This window comes from Corapipo altera, unplaced genomic scaffold (genome assembly GCF_003945725.1).
Source record: "Corapipo altera isolate COAL_440 unplaced genomic scaffold, ASM394572v1 57, whole genome shotgun sequence".
Taxonomy (NCBI): domain Eukaryota; kingdom Metazoa; phylum Chordata; class Aves; order Passeriformes; family Pipridae; genus Corapipo; species Corapipo altera.
In genome coordinates this window covers 4,539,763-4,558,090 of record NW_020884905.1, presented here as the reverse complement: position 1 = coordinate 4,558,090, position 18,328 = coordinate 4,539,763, and the positions used below count along the sequence as shown (strand labels likewise).

Genomic DNA, 18,328 nt, shown 5'->3' with positions numbered 1-18,328 from the left:
CTCCGCCGGCGGAGCAGGATGGCGCTGCCGTCCCGCGGGGCGCCCGGCGCTGCCCGCCCGCTGTCCTGGTGAGCCTGCGCGGCGGCCGCCCCTTCCCCCGGCCGCGGGGCCGCTCACCTGCCGCGGCCGCGGGGCTGCCGGGCCGGGGGCGCAGAGCGGGGCTGTGCCCGCCCCGGGCCCGCGGGCGGGGCTCGGCACAAAACCGCTCTCTGGTTTGCGTAACCGGTATCTGCGTGTCCTCGGGTGACCCGGGCGCTACAGGTCGCCTGGGGCCGCCTCCCTCAGCCCCGGGCTCGCCCCGCAGCTGCCACCTTCGGCCCCGGGTGTGGCGGCGGCACCTGCCCTGGGGAAAGGGGCAGGCGGGTGCCAAGTCCCAGCCTCCCCGGAAGGGAGAGAAGAGTTAAACTCGGTGTTGAGGCCTGGTAATTCTGCGTGTCGAACAAGAAACAGTCCTCTTTTTTGTTCTCTTCCTTTCCTCTGTCTGGCCAATGAATTTCTCATGCTCAGGAAGTCAGCGATCTTGTAGCAGCTCTTGCTTCTGCTTGCACCCTGGCTGAGTTGTCCTGGCGACACCAGGCTTGCTTTGGGCCCACCTGTTCAGTGGTGAAACTGAGGCACCTTCCTGGCTCCAGTTCAGAGTTTGTCCATAGTGAATGCTGCAATGGACCAGTTCTGTAGGATTGATTAAAGGGGACTTCCCTAAAGCTAATTTTATGTTAAGAATGTAATTAATTATGTGATGAGGTAAACTGTTTGAATTGGCCTATAGTGTGGTCATTTAAAAGCATACCTTTGAGGTAGTCCTAGAATAAGCTAGGAGCTGTGTGGCCACTTGTGGTTTCAAGTATTTAAGCTGCTGACTCCCAGCTTTCCTTATCTGTTTGCTGAAGGGATAAATAAGGTGAGGTATAGTTATTTCTAGTGTCTCAGAATTTTTCCTTACGTACCTTCCTAGCAGGAAGGGCAACAGATCAGGGCTTATTGATCTGTCTTATTTAATTTAAACTGTCAAGACGGGGGTGAGAGCAAAGCCCGTGAGGTTTAAGTAGTGACATTTTAAAGTACTTGTAGAACTTAAGTATTGTATAACTGAGTGTTTTCTTTACTCTGTGTAGCTCAGCTGACTGTGTGGGGAATAGAAGAGTTATCCTGAGTGACTTTTTTTCAGTATCTGTGGTGCTGAGCAGGGCAAAGGACATGAAATGAAATGAGAGTGGAAAGGAGAATGACTGTAGTACAGAACCAGTAGTTAGTATATGGGGGTTTTTTTAAGGGTTTTCCCCAGTGTTTAAAGCATTCTGTTGTAGCTAGATAACAAAATGTTTATCACAGAGTTTTACATTAGCATATGTTATTACATTCTACTGAATTTTACATTAGCATAATGTAACTGACTTTCAGCTTCAGTAGGATTCATGTAACTTCCAGAAATTTGCAGTATTAACATGCTTGTTCCCTTACACTTTTGAGAGGAGCGAGTTGCTGGTCTGACTTGTATTTTTCTTCCTTTTTCAGGAAAACAGGATTTTCATGGGGAGAAAAAGAAAACTGCCTTTTGTTTATAGCAAGTTACCAATTCAGCTGCTGTTTGAAGTTAATGAAAGCATGTTGAATAATTTTTAGGCAGGGACCAACAATGCTAAAGAAACATCTATCAGCATTTCAGCCTTGTAAAATGAACTTGATAGAGTAGTATGTCACTGTCAAATAATTGTTTTTCTGAAGGGTGGTGGAGGGGGAAATCCTATGTTCCTTTAGCTGCTGCTGTGCCTGATCTGCCTGACGTGCTACAGGTAGCAAAAGAGACTGTGGTAGTAGTAGTACTATTTCAGCTTACAATACCTACTGCTAAAGCCTTAAAGCGTTACTCAGCTAGGATTAGAAATGGATGTTTCATGTGACTAAGGGGGTAAGGTGTGGTTTATATGGGTCTCTGTGCTGCCTACCTGTTTCTCACTGCTGTCTGTATTCTGTGCACTAACCTGTGGGCGGTATTTATCCTTTCTGTAGGCATCCTTATAACAGCTGTTCAGCTGTTGCCTTGCAAATAGTGTTATTCTGCCAGTTGTTCTTGCAGTTACTCTTCCTAAAGATAAGTTAGCAGTCTGTGCTGTGGTTATGAAACTATTTGGTTCATACCATGTAGAAGAGTGAGGAATCTAAAGTATAATTAATATTCTAATGTTTAAATATGCTGTCTTTTTAATGTTTAAGTGGTATAGGTTATGCAATTCCAATTAGAGTTTTACCGGACTTGGTTAGTGGGCTTCAGTTTATTGTAGTTATGCTTGGTTTTGGGGATTCTTTTCCCCAAGTGGTTGTTAGTGGGCTACAAACAAATTCTGGATTTAATTTCTAACTACTTGAAATCAAATTGTAATTCAATATTGAACTAAAGTGTCATAACACTTATGAATAGTTTCCCCAGATATTTGATTTAAACTTACTGATATGAAAGGGCTGTACTTTAAGGAAGGCAGATGATGCAGCTCTCAGTAAAGCTGTTACAAATGCAATTTGAGCTATAGTGCTGACATACCCTCTTTTGGTGTACACCCAAGAGAACTCTAGTGTCTTTCAACATCAGAAGCGAATTGTGGAAAAAACTTGTAATGCAGTATCTTCAATTTAATGCTCATCAATGCCATTCTGTTTCAAAACAATGTGTTTACACACCTTGAAATAAATAATGTGAGTGCATTTCCATCATAAGGGAATGTTCCAATATTGTAAACTGGAATGCAGTTTATTCTACTGGAATTGAGAATTTGGTTGACTGTGAGAAACTGAAGGATTGACAGTGCCAGGGGGCCAGCGATACCAATAAGAATATGCTAGTAACACAATCTGGTTGCTGCTAATTGTTACAAACACTTTGTTTCTTTGGGTGATAATAGTTTGAGTTGTGATTTTAGTTTAATGGAAGCAATGTTTCAGTTTTGTGGCACAGCAGCTATAAATCTATGGTCATTTAGTTTACTCAGGCTTAATTAAAGTGACATTGATTTTAGAGCTCTTACTTCAAACCCCAGAAAATGTAACCCCTTATTTCCCAAACATTATTGCCTTAGTTTTGGGGGGAAATATCACTAATCTGTGAATGTTCAGGTTGTTTCACTATTTTTTTCACTATTTTTCACATTTATTTCACTATTTTTTGGTAACTAAAGTTCATTTGCATCCAAGTGTAAAGGTCTACTGATCTGAAATTGAAGAATTGCACATTTAGATTTTAATGCTAAAGTATTTGTCCTTTAAACTAATTTTCCATCTGAATCAAAACAATCTTGATGTGCATTTGTTGTGTAATCCAAAATATTTGAAGAAGTGAGGGAATTTGGACATTTTTAACTAAAACCTCTCTGTTTCTAGACTGTGTTTAAATTATTTACAAGATAAACTATCATTTCAAACCCATGCCAGTGCAAGTGTGAAAATGATTATTACTTTGCCTGTGCCTTTGCAGTACAGGAAAACTGTTTTCCAAGTAAATACTTTTTATTAAACAGTAATGTTGTTTAAATACTAACTGTGGTGACACTGACTCAAAGTTAGGAAAGCACCAAAATATTGTTTAATTGAAGTGAGATGGGATATGTCAATACTTAAGTGTTTTACTGAAGAGGAGTTAAAAGTAGTGTCTGCTTTGCTTCAAAGTATTATTCGGTTTCTTACAAGTATGGGGTTAGAGGTTTTTTACTTCAAAGTTCTTAATTGATTCAGTTGATGATAAAACCTTGACTCTTGTTTTTGAAGTTATTAAACTTGGCTTCATACCAAAAAGTGTTTTTCTTGTAGTACTGCTGTTTGAAAAACCTTACCCGCTGTTTGGTCTGCTCAGACAGCCTACTCAGAAAAGGAAATTCTGCGCAGTAAAGGGCCGTTGCACAGCATACTTGGTCTTGATGGAAGTACACAGGGTGAACATAGGTCCTAAACTAACTTGGTGTTTGTTCAGGAGACAAAGAAGGATTACTGTGGATTTACTGTAGAATTCAAGTCTGATCACTTGTTTGCGGTTCTGAAACTTAGCATTGTCCCGGGAGATGCTTCTGATAAGCACAGCACTGCTTTTGGCTCTCCTGATCCTATGGGGATGTGCAGCTCTCAAACTGTAGAGTTGTGTTTAGGTGTTGGTATGTAATTTGTATATAGCTATCACACAGTATGTGCAGTGTGAAATTTGTCTTTCAGTCCTTTCATTTTATCAAATGTCAAATCCAAACTCCCCTGAAATGGAAATGGAATAGGGTTTTACCAATCCTCCAGCAGAGTGCAAGCTGGCTGCATAATCACCTCAACCTCTTACGTATCCTTCCTATTCGTATTACTCTGCATTATGTATTTATTAATTGGATAAAGCAACCAGATACCTCTTCTTTTCTTTCCTTTGTTTAGTATGGCCTGTAACCTGTCTCCTTTTCTGTGAACTGCTTGTAACTTTTGTGAAATTACCAGCTTTGTTTTAGCTGACATAGTATGGAGTCACTCTGGAAGGTTGTTGGTTTTTTTTTTTCTGTAACCTAGATTTAATCTCTTACACTCCACTTGTTTAGAAAACCATTTCATTTATCAATGAAATGCACCTACTTGGTCTGGCTAGCTCTGTTTAATTTTTACAAGTTGAGCACCAGATTTTTTGAAAGGAAGAAAAAAAAGCCGTGGATTTGTAACTGGATTTCTTTGTTTCTTTAAATATGCATGAAGTTCTTGTTTATATTTTTGTTGGATCTGTCATACCATGAACCTGTCTGGGAAGATGTTGATGAACTAAGTATATTGCTGTGAATTAAGTACATTACATCACAAATCCATTAGCATTTCATTAAAAAAAAGGTAGGCTTGCATACAAGGAGATAACTGATAAGTGCTTTGAATGTGCTTGGCTTCAACATTATTTGTACAAAAATTCTCTTGTACTGCTTGGGTGCTGGTTCTGCTTGTATCCCTTTTTTTGAGACTTAACATACACTGACTTTCTGTTGCATTAATGTGTGTACTTCCCTACGGACTGTCTAATGCCAAGCTTAAAAATACAATTCTTTAGGCTCTTAGAATCACAGAATGGTTGGGGTTAAAGGGACCTCTGAACATCACCTGCTTTGAGCCCTGCTAAAGGAGCTTCACCTAGAGCAGGTTGCACAGTGTATAGATACTTTAAAGCAGTAGGAATACATGCCCCTCTCCTACGTCTTATTTAATACTGAAGGGTTTGTTAACTTGAAAGTGTTAGGGGACCAAAAAAAGGAGAATGGGGGCTGACAGAGAAGACAGTGTTTTACTTTACATACTAACTTCTTTGTGTTGAAAATGAGTGAGATGTGATCAGACTGTGTGGTGTCACATAATGGATATTTGGGACTTGTTCTTTGTTTCAGGTTTTTGGACCCCTGTTATTACTTCATGAGAAGTTCAGAACTGATGTTCTGGAAAAAAATCTATATGGTTTGTTTTGCACCGAAAGGTGCTGGTCCATGATAATCTCAGTGAGAAAGATACTCAGGCACTGTGCAGTGTAATTAGAAATGTTTTTTATTGGGTTTGACACTATAAAGAAGGAGAATAGTATAAATAATCTTACATCTGTTTATACTGGGAACACAGACTGTGTATCATCGACTGAGCCTTTAATCCTTGTGGAGCACATTGTGCAGACTCTGCCTGTGGACAGGGTTACCTCAGTTTGATCAGTCAACCTATTATAGAATTTTCTTACAAGAAAACAACTCTGTGCATCATTTCTACTGTTAACGAGGAAAGACATTCACAAGAGAACTTCTTGCAGTAATCCCAGGTACCAAGTGGGAGCTTACCTGCAGACTTCTTATGATCTGGCCAAATTAATCCTGTGGACAAAAGATCTGCATAGCATAGGTTCGAGCCTGTTAACTGCCCAGAGTGGATCACTAACACCTCGGTGTACCATGGTCTGCCAGTCAGAACCACTACAATTTGTTATACTTTTTTATTTTTAAAACCTTATGGAATTCTCTCCAATAACTAAAATTGTTAATGAGGTTTGCTATGTTTCTTTAGGAATTGCCAAGGAGACTCATGATAGAACTCTTTTTTAGCGGGCAATACCAATGTGGAGTTTTGGCAGTCTTCCTATAATTTCCTTTTTAAAGTGGAATATGTGAAATGTACAACTGCTTGAAGAAATGTAAATTAATGGAGCAAATAAAAAGAGTGCTAGAGTTTCCAGTGAGAACACAAGTTAAATTACTTGTCAAATATTAGGATGAAACAAGATACGTCTCTATTGTATTACCAATACAAATACAAAGCACTCTCTTCTAAACAGATGCTTGTGTTGATGTTTATTGTAGTCAGTATTTTAGATACTAAGAGGTCTCTTAAGTTAAAACCTTTTTTTTTAATGTGTGTTTGAGTTAGAAAACTGTACAGCTTTAGTGTCTCATTATTAACTGTTGCTTACTGGAAATGTTCAGATTTGATTCAAAGTCTGGGTTCTGCTTATTTGGGGATCTGAGAAAGCACCTTGGCTCTAAATACATTCTGGGCAAGTAGACAGCTTGCTGTAAAAGCAATCAGTCACATCGATACAATTACATGCAAAACAAAGCTGGTCTACCTTTCATTTTACTGTAGTTATTTTACCATTGGATGGCTTACCTGTTTAATTGGGAAACATACTTGTTCAGAAACTCAGGTTTGTACCTGCTTGTCAGTTCTTCTGCATTTTGGTTTTCAGAGTTTTTGTGTAAACTGTTTTTCTCACCTACCATCTATTTGGTTATAAACTTCAGTTTAAACAGTCTCTTTCTCGCTGGTACAGGTCTTTCTAGGAGCATAGGTTGTGACCTATTTCGGCTACAACACAGTCCTTAGCACTTAGGACTTAATTTGAGGAGAGGCCTGGAGAAAGTGCTTTTACCAATCAAAGTATTTATATATGAATTTGTATTTAAAATTGCTCTACAGGATAGACTAGTATTAAATAAAAAGCACATTTAACTTTTGAATACATATCTTATAATGCAACTTCATTACCGAGTTAAATCTTCAAAGTAGTTAACTCGGTTTTTTCCCTCCCATCTGCTATTCAGAGTTAAACTCAAGTAACTTTATGCACTTGGGCTGACCTAACTGATACAATTCATTATTATGTGGCCTACAGGTGTGTAATTTTAACTACCTAGGCAGCTGGAATGTTTGAAGATGATGCATCTCCCCAGTGAGTGTTTGACCAGTGACATATTTTACAACCAAAGCTGACCTCTTTACTGGGTTTCCTTGAATAGAGAAAAGGCTCAATACTTGGCTATCAATGATATTTAGTGAGAACTTAATATGGCTCAAGGAAGACAATGGTCTTTTCTGGAGTGCTGCAGGCATAGGATGGAAGTGCATAATGTAACGTATCTAATCTTGTGCAGTGAGATATGAAGAGTAAATCTTATGCTTTTAAAGCAAGTCAAATTGGAGTAAAGCATATTTTCAATTTAGATTATACTGCAGAATAAAGGGGTTTTTTCTTGCATTAAGTGTACCAGAGAGAGAAAGGAGGTAATAAAATAAAGATGTGTACTCTGAGTTCAGGTGAAGCTGCCTTTAAGCTGTGGGGTTTTTGCCTGAGGCCTTTTGTATTGAACCTGGAAATGTTCAGACTTTTAGGTAGTTGAGGAAAATGAAACACAGTTGCCATGTTGGACTCCTATTCTTCTCAGCTTGATGAAGGCATGGTAGTGGTAGAGATGAGTAGTAGTTCCTTGATTTTTGCCAGATTTTTTATCAGCGTATGTGCTGTGCAGTTAGCTCTGAAGCAGTAGCAGAGAAGAGTAAGCCTGGTAAAGTAAAAATGTAAGTGTAGCCTAACTTAATAAATTTTAAAGTATGTTTACAATTTTTTTCCCCAGGAATTATTTGGCTATATAGTCTTATGTAAGCCTTCTCCAGAGAGCAAGGACTCCTTCTTAAACAGCATAAAGCTTTGCTATTACTGTTCTACATCTTATGTTCCTGTCTTGAGAGTGGGAGTGTTTAAGAAAGGCAAGACCTCTAGTTAGTCCAGGTACAGATGGTTGAGATTGTCTGTAGTTGCAATTACAGTCTCTGAGTGTTTGGAAGGAGTTTAGGTCTTGATTATTTGAGAGGCAAACTTGTAATAGTGTTAGTGCCATTGTGAACATCTGGTGCTTGAGGAATATGCTGGTTAATATAGAATGTTGGAATGTCTTTGGGCCTATTTTAAATACAAAAGGATAATCACTTATACATGTTTAATTATCACCTGTGACCTTCTTCAGAAGGAACTGGAAAGAAGCTTTCTCTAATCTTGTTTGTATGTTCCGCATTCAGTGGAATACGGATTCAAAAACACAATCCCCATCAAAAAGGTCCTACAACTGAATCTACCTGTGCACACAGGTGACCAAAGTACAGATTCTGAAAAGCCATGTATCAAATGCAGTGTTTGAATTCAGTAGTCTACTGCTTAAAAAAGGGAGAGGCAGTTACCTGACTGCTTCTGCGAAAAGCAAGTATGACAGGATCATTCTTTATGAAGTTCAGACTTGCACCAGAACTCTTGCAGTACCTGGCTGTTTGTTTTCTGAGAATGCCTGAGAAAGGAAACAGTAGCACAGCAATAGAAGGGGAAGGTTTTGCCAGGAAAGATCTGTGTTGAGTAATGAGTGTGTGTATGGGTAGAGTTTGTTTTTTTTTCCTTTGGGAATTTTCATGAGGGCTTATTTGCAAGTGGAGGCTCAGGCTGTGCATGTGAAACCGTAGGCAGGAACTATGCATCCCATAGGGGAGTCTCAAAGCTGCCTGTGAAGCAAAACTGATTGTGTGTTTAGTTTATTATTGAACTTAATTTTCCATCCAAAACTTTGGAAACTAGCTAGAAGCTAAGTTGGTACTGTAGTTCAGGAATCACTTTTGATAGTAAATTGATAGAACAAACATGTTTGCTAAAAATGTCAGCATCTCCTTATCAAAGTTGAGAAGCAACTACTTGAGTCTTAAGAGATTGGCTGAAAATTTAGTGGCTGTGTTTCTTTGAGGGAGAGTGGGAAAAAGTAAGATAGAGGAGCCACAGGAATACCTCTCAGGATATGTTTTAGTTGTATAAATCTATTTTGATTAAATTAGTGTGTCAGAAACACCAGTTGAATACCCTTTGAGGAGGACAAGCAAGGCAGATACCTTGCTGCAGAGCCATCCCTAACTAAATGTGCCTAAAATTACGTAAGCAATGACAGAAATGAAATGTTAAGTAACCTTTTGGCAGCTGGGGGGGGGGGGGGGGGTGTTTGATGCTTGTAGATAGTGTTTTTCAAAATAACAGCCTTTTATTCACATTCTAGGTATGTTTCTATTGATCAGATTTAATAAGTCTTGAAGTAACTAAAAATTGCCTAGATGTTAGTGATCTTTATTACTTTATTTTTCTGGCCTGTATCTCTGCACTGCTCTGGCATAACTCTCCTAAAGTCATTATTTTGCCTGGGGCTAAACTTCACTCTCTCACCTTCTAAGAAAGATTGCCAATTGAGTTAGGCCATTTTGAAAAGCTCTTAGGGCTTTGATATGAGTTGAAAGCTGCTGGAGATGAGGTTTATCAAACCCATTACAGTTCAGCATTATTCCATTTGATTAGTCACTCTTGGCATACAGACAGGATTTGAAAGAAAAACATCTTTAGCAAAATTATCATTAATAATGTACATGTTTACATTACACTTGTATGTACTGTGTATGCCTCCGATGGGAAGCTTTATTTCATATATATAGAATTGTAATGGATACACATGCTTCACTGGAAGGCTTCAAAAAGTAGCCATTCACTAGTCCAGAGTTGAAGTATTTAAATACTTAGTGTTGTGACACTTGCTTTTTGCTAGAAAGTCTTGCAAAGACCACAGCAAGAATGTAGTCTTTTTTTCTGGGATCTGTGATAGGCACTAACATCTTTCCAGTGCAAGGTATAGAAGTGACAAAGAAAGCATTTCATAAAAGTAGACCTCACAAAGTCGCACAGGTCAGTCTCACTTTGAGTTCTCAATCTCTACAAAAAGTAAACTTTTTTTTTAGTATTATGGCATTGCTTGAAGGGGTACTGGGTGATGCATATTTTCAGGTATACCAATATGGTTTTCACAGAATTGGCTTAATTTTTTTTTTCTGTTTTCTTTTCTGTAACTTTTAGGGAAAATACTTTATCCAAGAGTTTTATTGTACTCTGAATTCTATCCTTTATACTGAATAGGTATGCCCTACTCCCCAAGAATGCTCCAATAAGCATTCAGTTATATAAAATACCTTCTTGAAACATTAGTATCTGCCCAAGTCCCTGATGAGGTTTACATGATTGTCAGGAAAAGAATAGTTCCCATCCTCATGCTAATTAGGTCTCTCACACTTTTTTAAGCCAGTTCAGTGATAATTTTGACTTTTCAAATGTTTTTTGTTGTTGGAGTCCAAATATGTCATGATTTGATGGCAGTTTATTTTCTCTCCAGGAGTGTATTGGAATCATCCAGTCCTCCTTCAGCTGCTTTCCCTTGAGTGGGCCTGGTAAGTTTTTACATTCTATTACAAGCAGCTTTGTCAATGCAAGAAGAGTTATTTTCAGTCATCCTTCCCCTTTCAAATGTGAATGTGGAGTAAGAATAAGGTTCTACCTTAGTTCAGCTATTGTTTGACTTTTTACAAAAATTTATCACCTCTGTTTGGACTTGAAATGTACAGTACTAATATATTATGAACATGAGCTGTCAGTGTGCCCAGGTAGCCAGGAAGGCCAGTGGCATCCTGGGCTTTATCAGGAGGACCAGGCAGTGATTGTCCCCCTGTGCTTGGCACTCATGAGGCTGCAAATCCTGTGTCCAGTTCTGGGCCCCTCACAACAAGGAAGACATTGAGGTGCTGGAGCGTGTCCAGAGAAGGGCAGCGGAGCTGGGGAAGGGTCTGGAACAAAGTCTTAGGAGGAGCAGCTGAGGGAGCTGGGGGGCTCAGCCTGGAGAAGAGGGGGCTCAGGGGGGACCTTATCACTCTCTACAACTCTCTGAAAGAAGGTTGTAGTGAGGTGGGGCTCGGTCTCCCAAGTAACAAGTTCATAGTTATTTGGAAAAAGAAAACAACAAACATTACTTCCCAGTTGAAATAGGGCCTAACTGTAGGCAGTTTCCTTGAGGGGGGGTGGTTTGTGTTGATGTGACTCCAAAACTTTGACTTCACATTCTGCATGATCACATATGAGTATGTACTGTTCCATTTTATGTAGCTGTAGCAATGCAGAGCTTAATGGATACACAATGAGGCAGCAGTTCTAATGAAAGCTGAAATGTTTGCTCTTTATTTAGTTTAAACCACTAAAAATAAGTATATTAAATGTTTTCTCCACCCAGAATGAAGACAAATGTAAAGATGGCATGTCCAAGGAATTTTAAAAGGTGTAGGCCTCCTGACTGAGCAGTGCTGTGTAATTTATTCTCTTTAATTAGTAAAGTAAGTATGAATCAAACCTTAAATGTGACATTTTTATATATAAATTACAGTATTGAATAATAATAAATTGTGCTAGCTTAATTTTCATTCTGTCAATGTGCTTAATTGTCTTGATGGGAGAAGATGGGGAATTATATATAAGAATATGTAATGCAAAATATTTTTTGGAGAGTTTGTTATGTATGTTTTAAATTGGTTAGAATTATTTAATCTGGTAGAAAATTCTAGATTACAAGAGACATCACGTTAATGTATCACACTGAATAAGAAATCACTTCTGTTATTTAAGTTTTGGATGGTGGTGAAGGACTGCAAGTAATATATCAACCACTTCTTTAACTTATACCTGCTTGTTGCTTCTACTTGAACAGTGCCCAAATATATTTTCTCCTAATCTCTGATGCCAGTTTCACTGTTTTAAGTTTTTGTATTCCAAGTACCTTTCCTTAAAATAAATCCAGAAGATGATGGTTAGGGTCAGGTGCCAGAAGTTCTTGGATCCTTTTGCTATGCTCTGGAGGCTAGGCCAAATGTTACACATATTTAAAACTCTGAAAACAGTAATAAGCTTAAAGTGTTTAATGGTGAGATAAATTGTTTTTTACAATTCTCTGACAGTGTCCTTTCTTTTTTTTCCCTCTACCAGCTGCTGTTCTCTCACAGGCGAAAGTCATGATCACGCTAACAGACCTCAAATGTTTAGCAGATGCCCAGTCATCCTACCAAATACTAAAACCATGGTGGGATGTCTTCTGGTATTACCTCACCATGATAATGCTGCTACTTGCTGTGCTCGCTGGGGCCCTCCAGCTTACTCAAACCAGAGTATTATGTTGTCTTCCTTGCAAGCTAGAATTTGACAATCATTGTGCTGTGCCTTGGGATTCAGTTAAAGCCAACCTTAACATGTCGGCTGGCTCTCCAGCACCGATAATCATCCCACTTAAAATCCAGAACTATCTCCATCGGCAGCAGTATTCCTATATTGATGCAGTATGTTATGAGAGAGAGCTTCACTGGTTTGCCAAATTTTTCCCATACCTAGTGCTTTTGCATACCTTTATTTTTGCAGCTTGCAGTAATTTCTGGCTTTACTATCCTAGTACAAGTTCCAGGCTTGAGCACTTTGTAGCCGTTCTTCAGAAGTGTTTTGATTCTCCATGGACAACACGTGCCCTCTCAGAAACAGTTGCTGAGCAGTCTGCGAGGAAGTTGCCAACAGCCAAATCAAAAACAGTGATTTCATCACCTGCATGTTCAGGAGACATAGGGGCCAGCAGACAGTCCCTGCCATATTCACAACCTGGTTTGGAAACAACAGGAAGAGAAAATTCAAGTGTTCTTGACAAAAAAGAAGGGGAACAAGCTAAAGCTATATTTGAAAAAGTGAAGAAATTCAGACTCCATGCCGAAGAAAAGGATGTCGTATATACAGTGTATATGAAACAGATTATAGTGAAAGTCTTTGTAGTTGTCATAATAATAATTTATGTCCCCTACTATTTATCATTTATTACACTTGAAATTGATTGTGTAGTTAATGTTCAAGCCTTTACAGGCTACAAAAGGTACCAGTGCGTTTATTCACTAGCAGAAATTTTTAAAGTTTTGGCTTCATTTTATGTTGTTTTAGTGATCTTCTATGGATTAACTTGTACTTACAGTTTGTGGTGGATGTTAAGAAGTTCACTTAAGCAATATTCTTTTGAGAAGCTGAGAGAGAAAAGTAATTACACTGATATACCTGATGTAAAGAATGACTTCGCATTTATTCTCCACTTGGCAGATCAGTATGATCCTCTTTATTCCCAACGGTTCTCAATATTCCTGTCTGATTTGAGTGAAAATGAACTCAAACAGATAAATCTTAACAATGAATGGTCAGTGGAAAAACTGAAAAATAAACTAGTAAGAAATTCCCAAGACAAGACTGAACTTCACCTTTTCATGTTAAATGGTCTTCCAGACAGTGTCTTTGAACTGACAGAAATAGAAGTCCTAAGCCTGGAACTTATTCCTGAAGCCAAACTTCCTTCAGCAGTGACTCAGCTTGTCAATCTCAAAGAACTCAATGTTTATCATTCATCACTAACGATGGATTATCCAGCAGTCAGCTTTTTAGAGGAAAATCTGAAAACACTGCGCTTGAAATCTAGCGAGATGGGAAGAATTCCATTTTGGGTCTTTCATCTAAAAAACCTGCAAGAATTGTGCTTAACAGGATATTTCATGCTAGATCATCACAACTCCATATACAACGAAGGCTTTCAGGGGCTAAAAAATCTGAGATCAATTCACTTGAAAAACAACCTTTCCCGTATACCTCAAGTGGTTACAGATCTTCTGCCCTCTTTACAACACTTGTGTATCAACAACGAGGGAAATAAACTGATAGTGCTAAATAATCTGAAGAAGCTGGTAAACCTGAGAACCTTGGAATTAATCTGCTGTGATTTAGAGCGCATTCCCCATTCCATTTTTACACTAAACAATTTGCATGAAATTGACTTAAAAGAAAATAATCTCAGAACAGTGGAAGAAATAATTAGTTTTCAACATCTTAAGAACCTTTCTTGCTTAAAATTGTGGCACAATAGTATTTCATATGTCCCAGTGCAGATTGGTGCATTATCAAACCTGGAACAATTGTATCTAAATTATAATAATATTAAAAGTGTTCCATTGCAGCTATTTCTTTGTAAAAAATTACACTATTTGGATCTTAGCTATAATAAGCTAACCTCCATCCCCGAGGAAATCGGTTTTCTGACCAATCTGCAGTACTTGGCTTTGACAAAGAACCATGTAAGTAGAACTTTGAATTACTACTCAAAAAAAACCCCCAAAAAACCCCACCAAAACTTAACCTAGTATTTCTTCTGGAACAGCCTCTGGCTCAAAATGATTTTGTGGTTATTCATGATTAAAGTAAACCCAGAAAGCTGAAAAAAAGGGGTGGTGCTTGTTTAATTACTAAAACTTTGGTATCAGCAAAGCTCACATAATACTGTAAGGGCTTTGATCCAGAGATAGTATAGGTTAGCATGGCTGCAGAAACATGTCTTCCCTTTCCCTGCAGCTGTCTATCCTATGTAGTATTTTAATGGAAGTGAACAATGGTAAATGTGAAACCAAAAGATGTAGTAAATCAACAGCTAATTGATGAGCAACTCAGCTGTCCCATTGGGAAGAGGGAAATAATTATGGTTGGTAACCTTATCAGCAGTGCTAAACTGTCTGGCTCATTAGTGTGGTGCTCAGGCTTGTGACTTCAGACTTCTTTTGAGGTTTATAATTGTTTTGCTGGTGAGGTTGGGTTTGGAAGTTATATGTCAGTAGTGTGGAGCAAGACTCCTGCACTGCACAGATAACTGCTTGTGAAGGTTTCATGACACAGGAGCTGCTACTGTCTCTCTACAGTCTGTTTGTCCTTCATTAAATGATCCTTAGGAGACAGTAGCCTTTTTATCTCCTCTGCCACCTGCACTCCTTTGCATGTACTTGTGTGCATGCACGCAGGTATGTGCTTCCCCTTCCATGCTTGTCTTGACTTCTGCCAGTAGCTTTGTTACCAGAACAGGTACAATAAAACCATTGTAGTGCTCTCAAGTGGTTGATCACATAGTGATAGAAGCATTACAGTCTTCCTTTTTTCTTATCCTTTCATAAACTAAGAGAATTTTTTACCCTAAAAATAAAAATGGTAAATGTCAAAACATGCAGCTGCACGTAGGCTAACAACTTCTAATGTACTTTATTTTTGTTCTTCTCTTTCCTTTTTCTAGATTGAAATGCTGCCTGATGGATTATTTCAATGCAAAAAGCTGCAATTTCTTCTTCTGGGAAATAACAGTTTGATGAATTTGTCCCCTTTTGTGGGTCAGCTGCCGAATCTTGTTCAGTTAGAGCTCATTGGAAACTATCTTGAATCACTTCCTGCTGAACTGGAAGAATGTCAGTTCTTAAAGCGAAATAGTCTAATTGTAGAAGAAAGGTTGTTAAAAACACTTCCACCTCGTGTAAGAGAGCGTTTGCAGACATGCTCAGATAAGTCCTAAGTTTAAAATGAAACTGCATCATTGCATTCTACAAGCTTTTTGCTTAATATCTCTCTAAAGACCTGTATTGGTAGAGAGAAACAAAGGAGAGAGAACAATTTATAAATCAGTCTTAAATGCATTGAACTGAATTGATTGTATTGGAAAAGAAAAAATTATTTAAATTCAAACAAAAAATGCAGGCTTTTACAGGTCAACATGTTTGAAAAATTTGAAACATAAATTGTTGGTTAGGTTCTACTGATTGGAATAATTCAGTTAAATGCTTAAGGTACTATTGAAATAGAAGAGTTGATTGTCTGGCTATTGTGAGAGTGTACATACTTTTTTCCTATGAGAATTTTTTCTGTTGATAGTGATGATTTTAAACAGTTTCATCTCTTGCCATATGAAGTCTAAGGACTGTCTGGAATTAGTTTCTAAATATGAACTCTTCACTAACTCAGAATGTATTAAATTAAGAGTTTAAACTATTTGAGCAGTTTAATTGCATGAGGTATACTGAAAGTAATTTTGCAACATAATTTTTAAAGCTTTTGACAAGTACTAAGTATTAATCTGATAATTGTGGAAGATGCTATTTGAATCTTGCTATTAAATACCTAGAACCAGTTTCAGCATTTTGTCTTAAAAATAGTAAATATAAAATAAATTGTTGCCTAGAAATTGGGAGGAATCAGAAGAATCTGAAATAACTGTTGTACTGATGTACCAGACAACCAGTCTCACATTACTGATCTTCAGAGACAATGGTGGTGAACAGAATGCAATATAGTTGCAAAGTTGTCTTCTGTATGTTGTGAGCATCCCAGGTGTTAGTGTAGTGTATGTTGCTGATTAATATTTTTATAACTTTTCATTACTGACTGCCTCAGTGCCGCTTCTCCACACCCAGTTAGTGGGGAGAGGATGAAGGAGGTTTGTTTTAGATAGGGACAGAAAGACACAGTTAAAACAAACTAAATAAGCACACAGCTTATAAGCACTTGAGAGGAAAAGACAGGAAGCATTATAAGCTGTGCCTCTCCTAGGGATGTAATAATTTCATAAATTACAGTGATGGGATAAACTCTTATGCCATCCTTAATACGTGCAAAACTGGATGGAAATAAAATGGTTCCTGACTTCATTCTTCTGCTGTGCGCTGTTTTATTGTATTTGAAGTCTTAATTCTCATTATGTTTATCATGTTCACTATAAACATAAGTTATGCCCCTGGGGAAAAAAATAGCATGCTTTCAAAAAACATATTTGAAGACTTTGGTTTTTTTTAAAACTTTAAAATAATACAAAATCTCAGTTATTGGTTAAACAGATGATGCAATCTATGCTCTTAATAACTTTGTGTTCATGAGTGTGCTAACTATGCATTCCAGTTTGTAATAACAAATCATCACAGATAAAACTAGTTTTAGTACTAGACTACTTTTAGTCATCTCTTGCTCCCATTCCACTGCCAGTTTTGTGGAGTGTAAGGTTTATTTCAAATGAAAATCCCCAAACAAGTCTGATCAATGTGGAAGTAGGCGATATCTCTGCAGTAGCAGTGCAAGAGGTGCATGTTTAATCACTATACTGATGGCATTCCAAAGACCTTTGTAGTTAGAGCACTTTTCTTCTCAGGGAACCAAAATGTGGTAAAACTATTATTTTCTATGTAGTTTTAGAAATGTTTGGTGTAAACTGGTTTGTTGTGTTTATGTGGAGACCAGTGCTGCTGGAACAATCTTTCATAGTGTCTCTTTATAACTCCTCCAAACTCTGTCAACTAATTTTGAGTTGTATAATAGTCCCATAGGAATTTACATGGTTCACCAACAGAGCTAGTTGTGGTAGATGTGATTAAGCCAGAGTGCATTGATTTACAGCCCTGTGGCAAGACTTGTGTTAATAATTGCAATAGGCCTGTCTGGACTTCATAACTTAACATTAAAGAACACTTTATGCCAGAATTTGACACGCAAGACTTGCAGTCTAATCATTTTTAAAAGGTTAAGCAAGCATTTTCTTTAAAGCTTTTTTTCTAGATAGGAAATCTGTGTTGCAAATGTAAAACAAGTAAGTACCTGACTTGGCCAATAGCTTCAACTTTTTAGCAGTGCATCTGTCCTTTTCCATAATCAACCAAACTGTTGAAGGCGAATAATAATCTTCAACATGCGTTTTACAATATGCGTTGTGTCAGGAGTTAAATAACTTGGAGAAAGGTACTTCGTTTCTAAAATGTGTAACTTCAAAGTATTTGAGGAAACACTCAGAAATGCATAAGAATAGTGACACTGCTTTATAGGTTAAATGGGTTACATTTTTTGCAGACTTAAATATTGGTTCACTGTGTAGCCCCTCAAGAGGGTTACATTATTTTTGCTGCATGTTTGAGTGTTTATAAAACACCCAGACAAAACCCAGGAAGTGTAAAGGCTATAATCTCTAGCCTTGCTTTCAAACCACAGTGTGCCTTTACTATCCATTTTGTACCGCAAAACCCAATCCAAGTGCTTAGAATTGAGGGTGGAGACAAATGTAACTCTGAATTTCTTGAATCCACTTCAGGCATTACCTTAATATTCAAAATTTCTTCAAAATGAGGGGATTTTCAGGGAATCAATATATAAATCCACTGTCAAACTTTGTACAATAAGTATTGTTGGCATCTAGTCTTTGTATTAAAAATCACTTCTAATCAAAAAAGGCTTTTCAACTTGTTTGTGTTGTATTGTGTTTATGAACTTTGTATTGTGACCTTCCGTATCATGAACATTTTGTTAAAAATTAAATTTTTTTTTGCATTACAA

General features: G+C 37.9%; 1 protein-coding gene across 2 annotated transcripts; it reads left to right on the top strand.

The window, feature by feature from the left end:
* Window positions 1-10,493: 10,493 nt before the first annotated feature.
* Window positions 10,494-18,328, top strand: LRRC8B (leucine rich repeat containing 8 VRAC subunit B). 2 transcript variants are annotated; one of them, XM_027651706.1, is made up of 4 exons: window positions 10,494-10,542; window positions 11,376-11,475; window positions 12,122-14,280; window positions 15,261-18,328. In XM_027651706.1, exons 3-4 carry the CDS (start codon window positions 12,148-12,150, stop codon window positions 15,531-15,533), a joined length of 2,406 nt encoding a protein of 801 aa, XP_027507507.1. In that variant the 5' UTR covers window positions 10,494-10,542; window positions 11,376-11,475; window positions 12,122-12,147; the 3' UTR covers window positions 15,534-18,328. The 2 variants fall into 2 exon arrangements, with proteins under 2 accessions (XP_027507507.1, XP_027507508.1); XM_027651707.1 differs by lacking the exon at window positions 15,261-18,328 and adding an exon at window positions 14,338-15,235 and having other exon boundaries at window positions 12,122-14,297.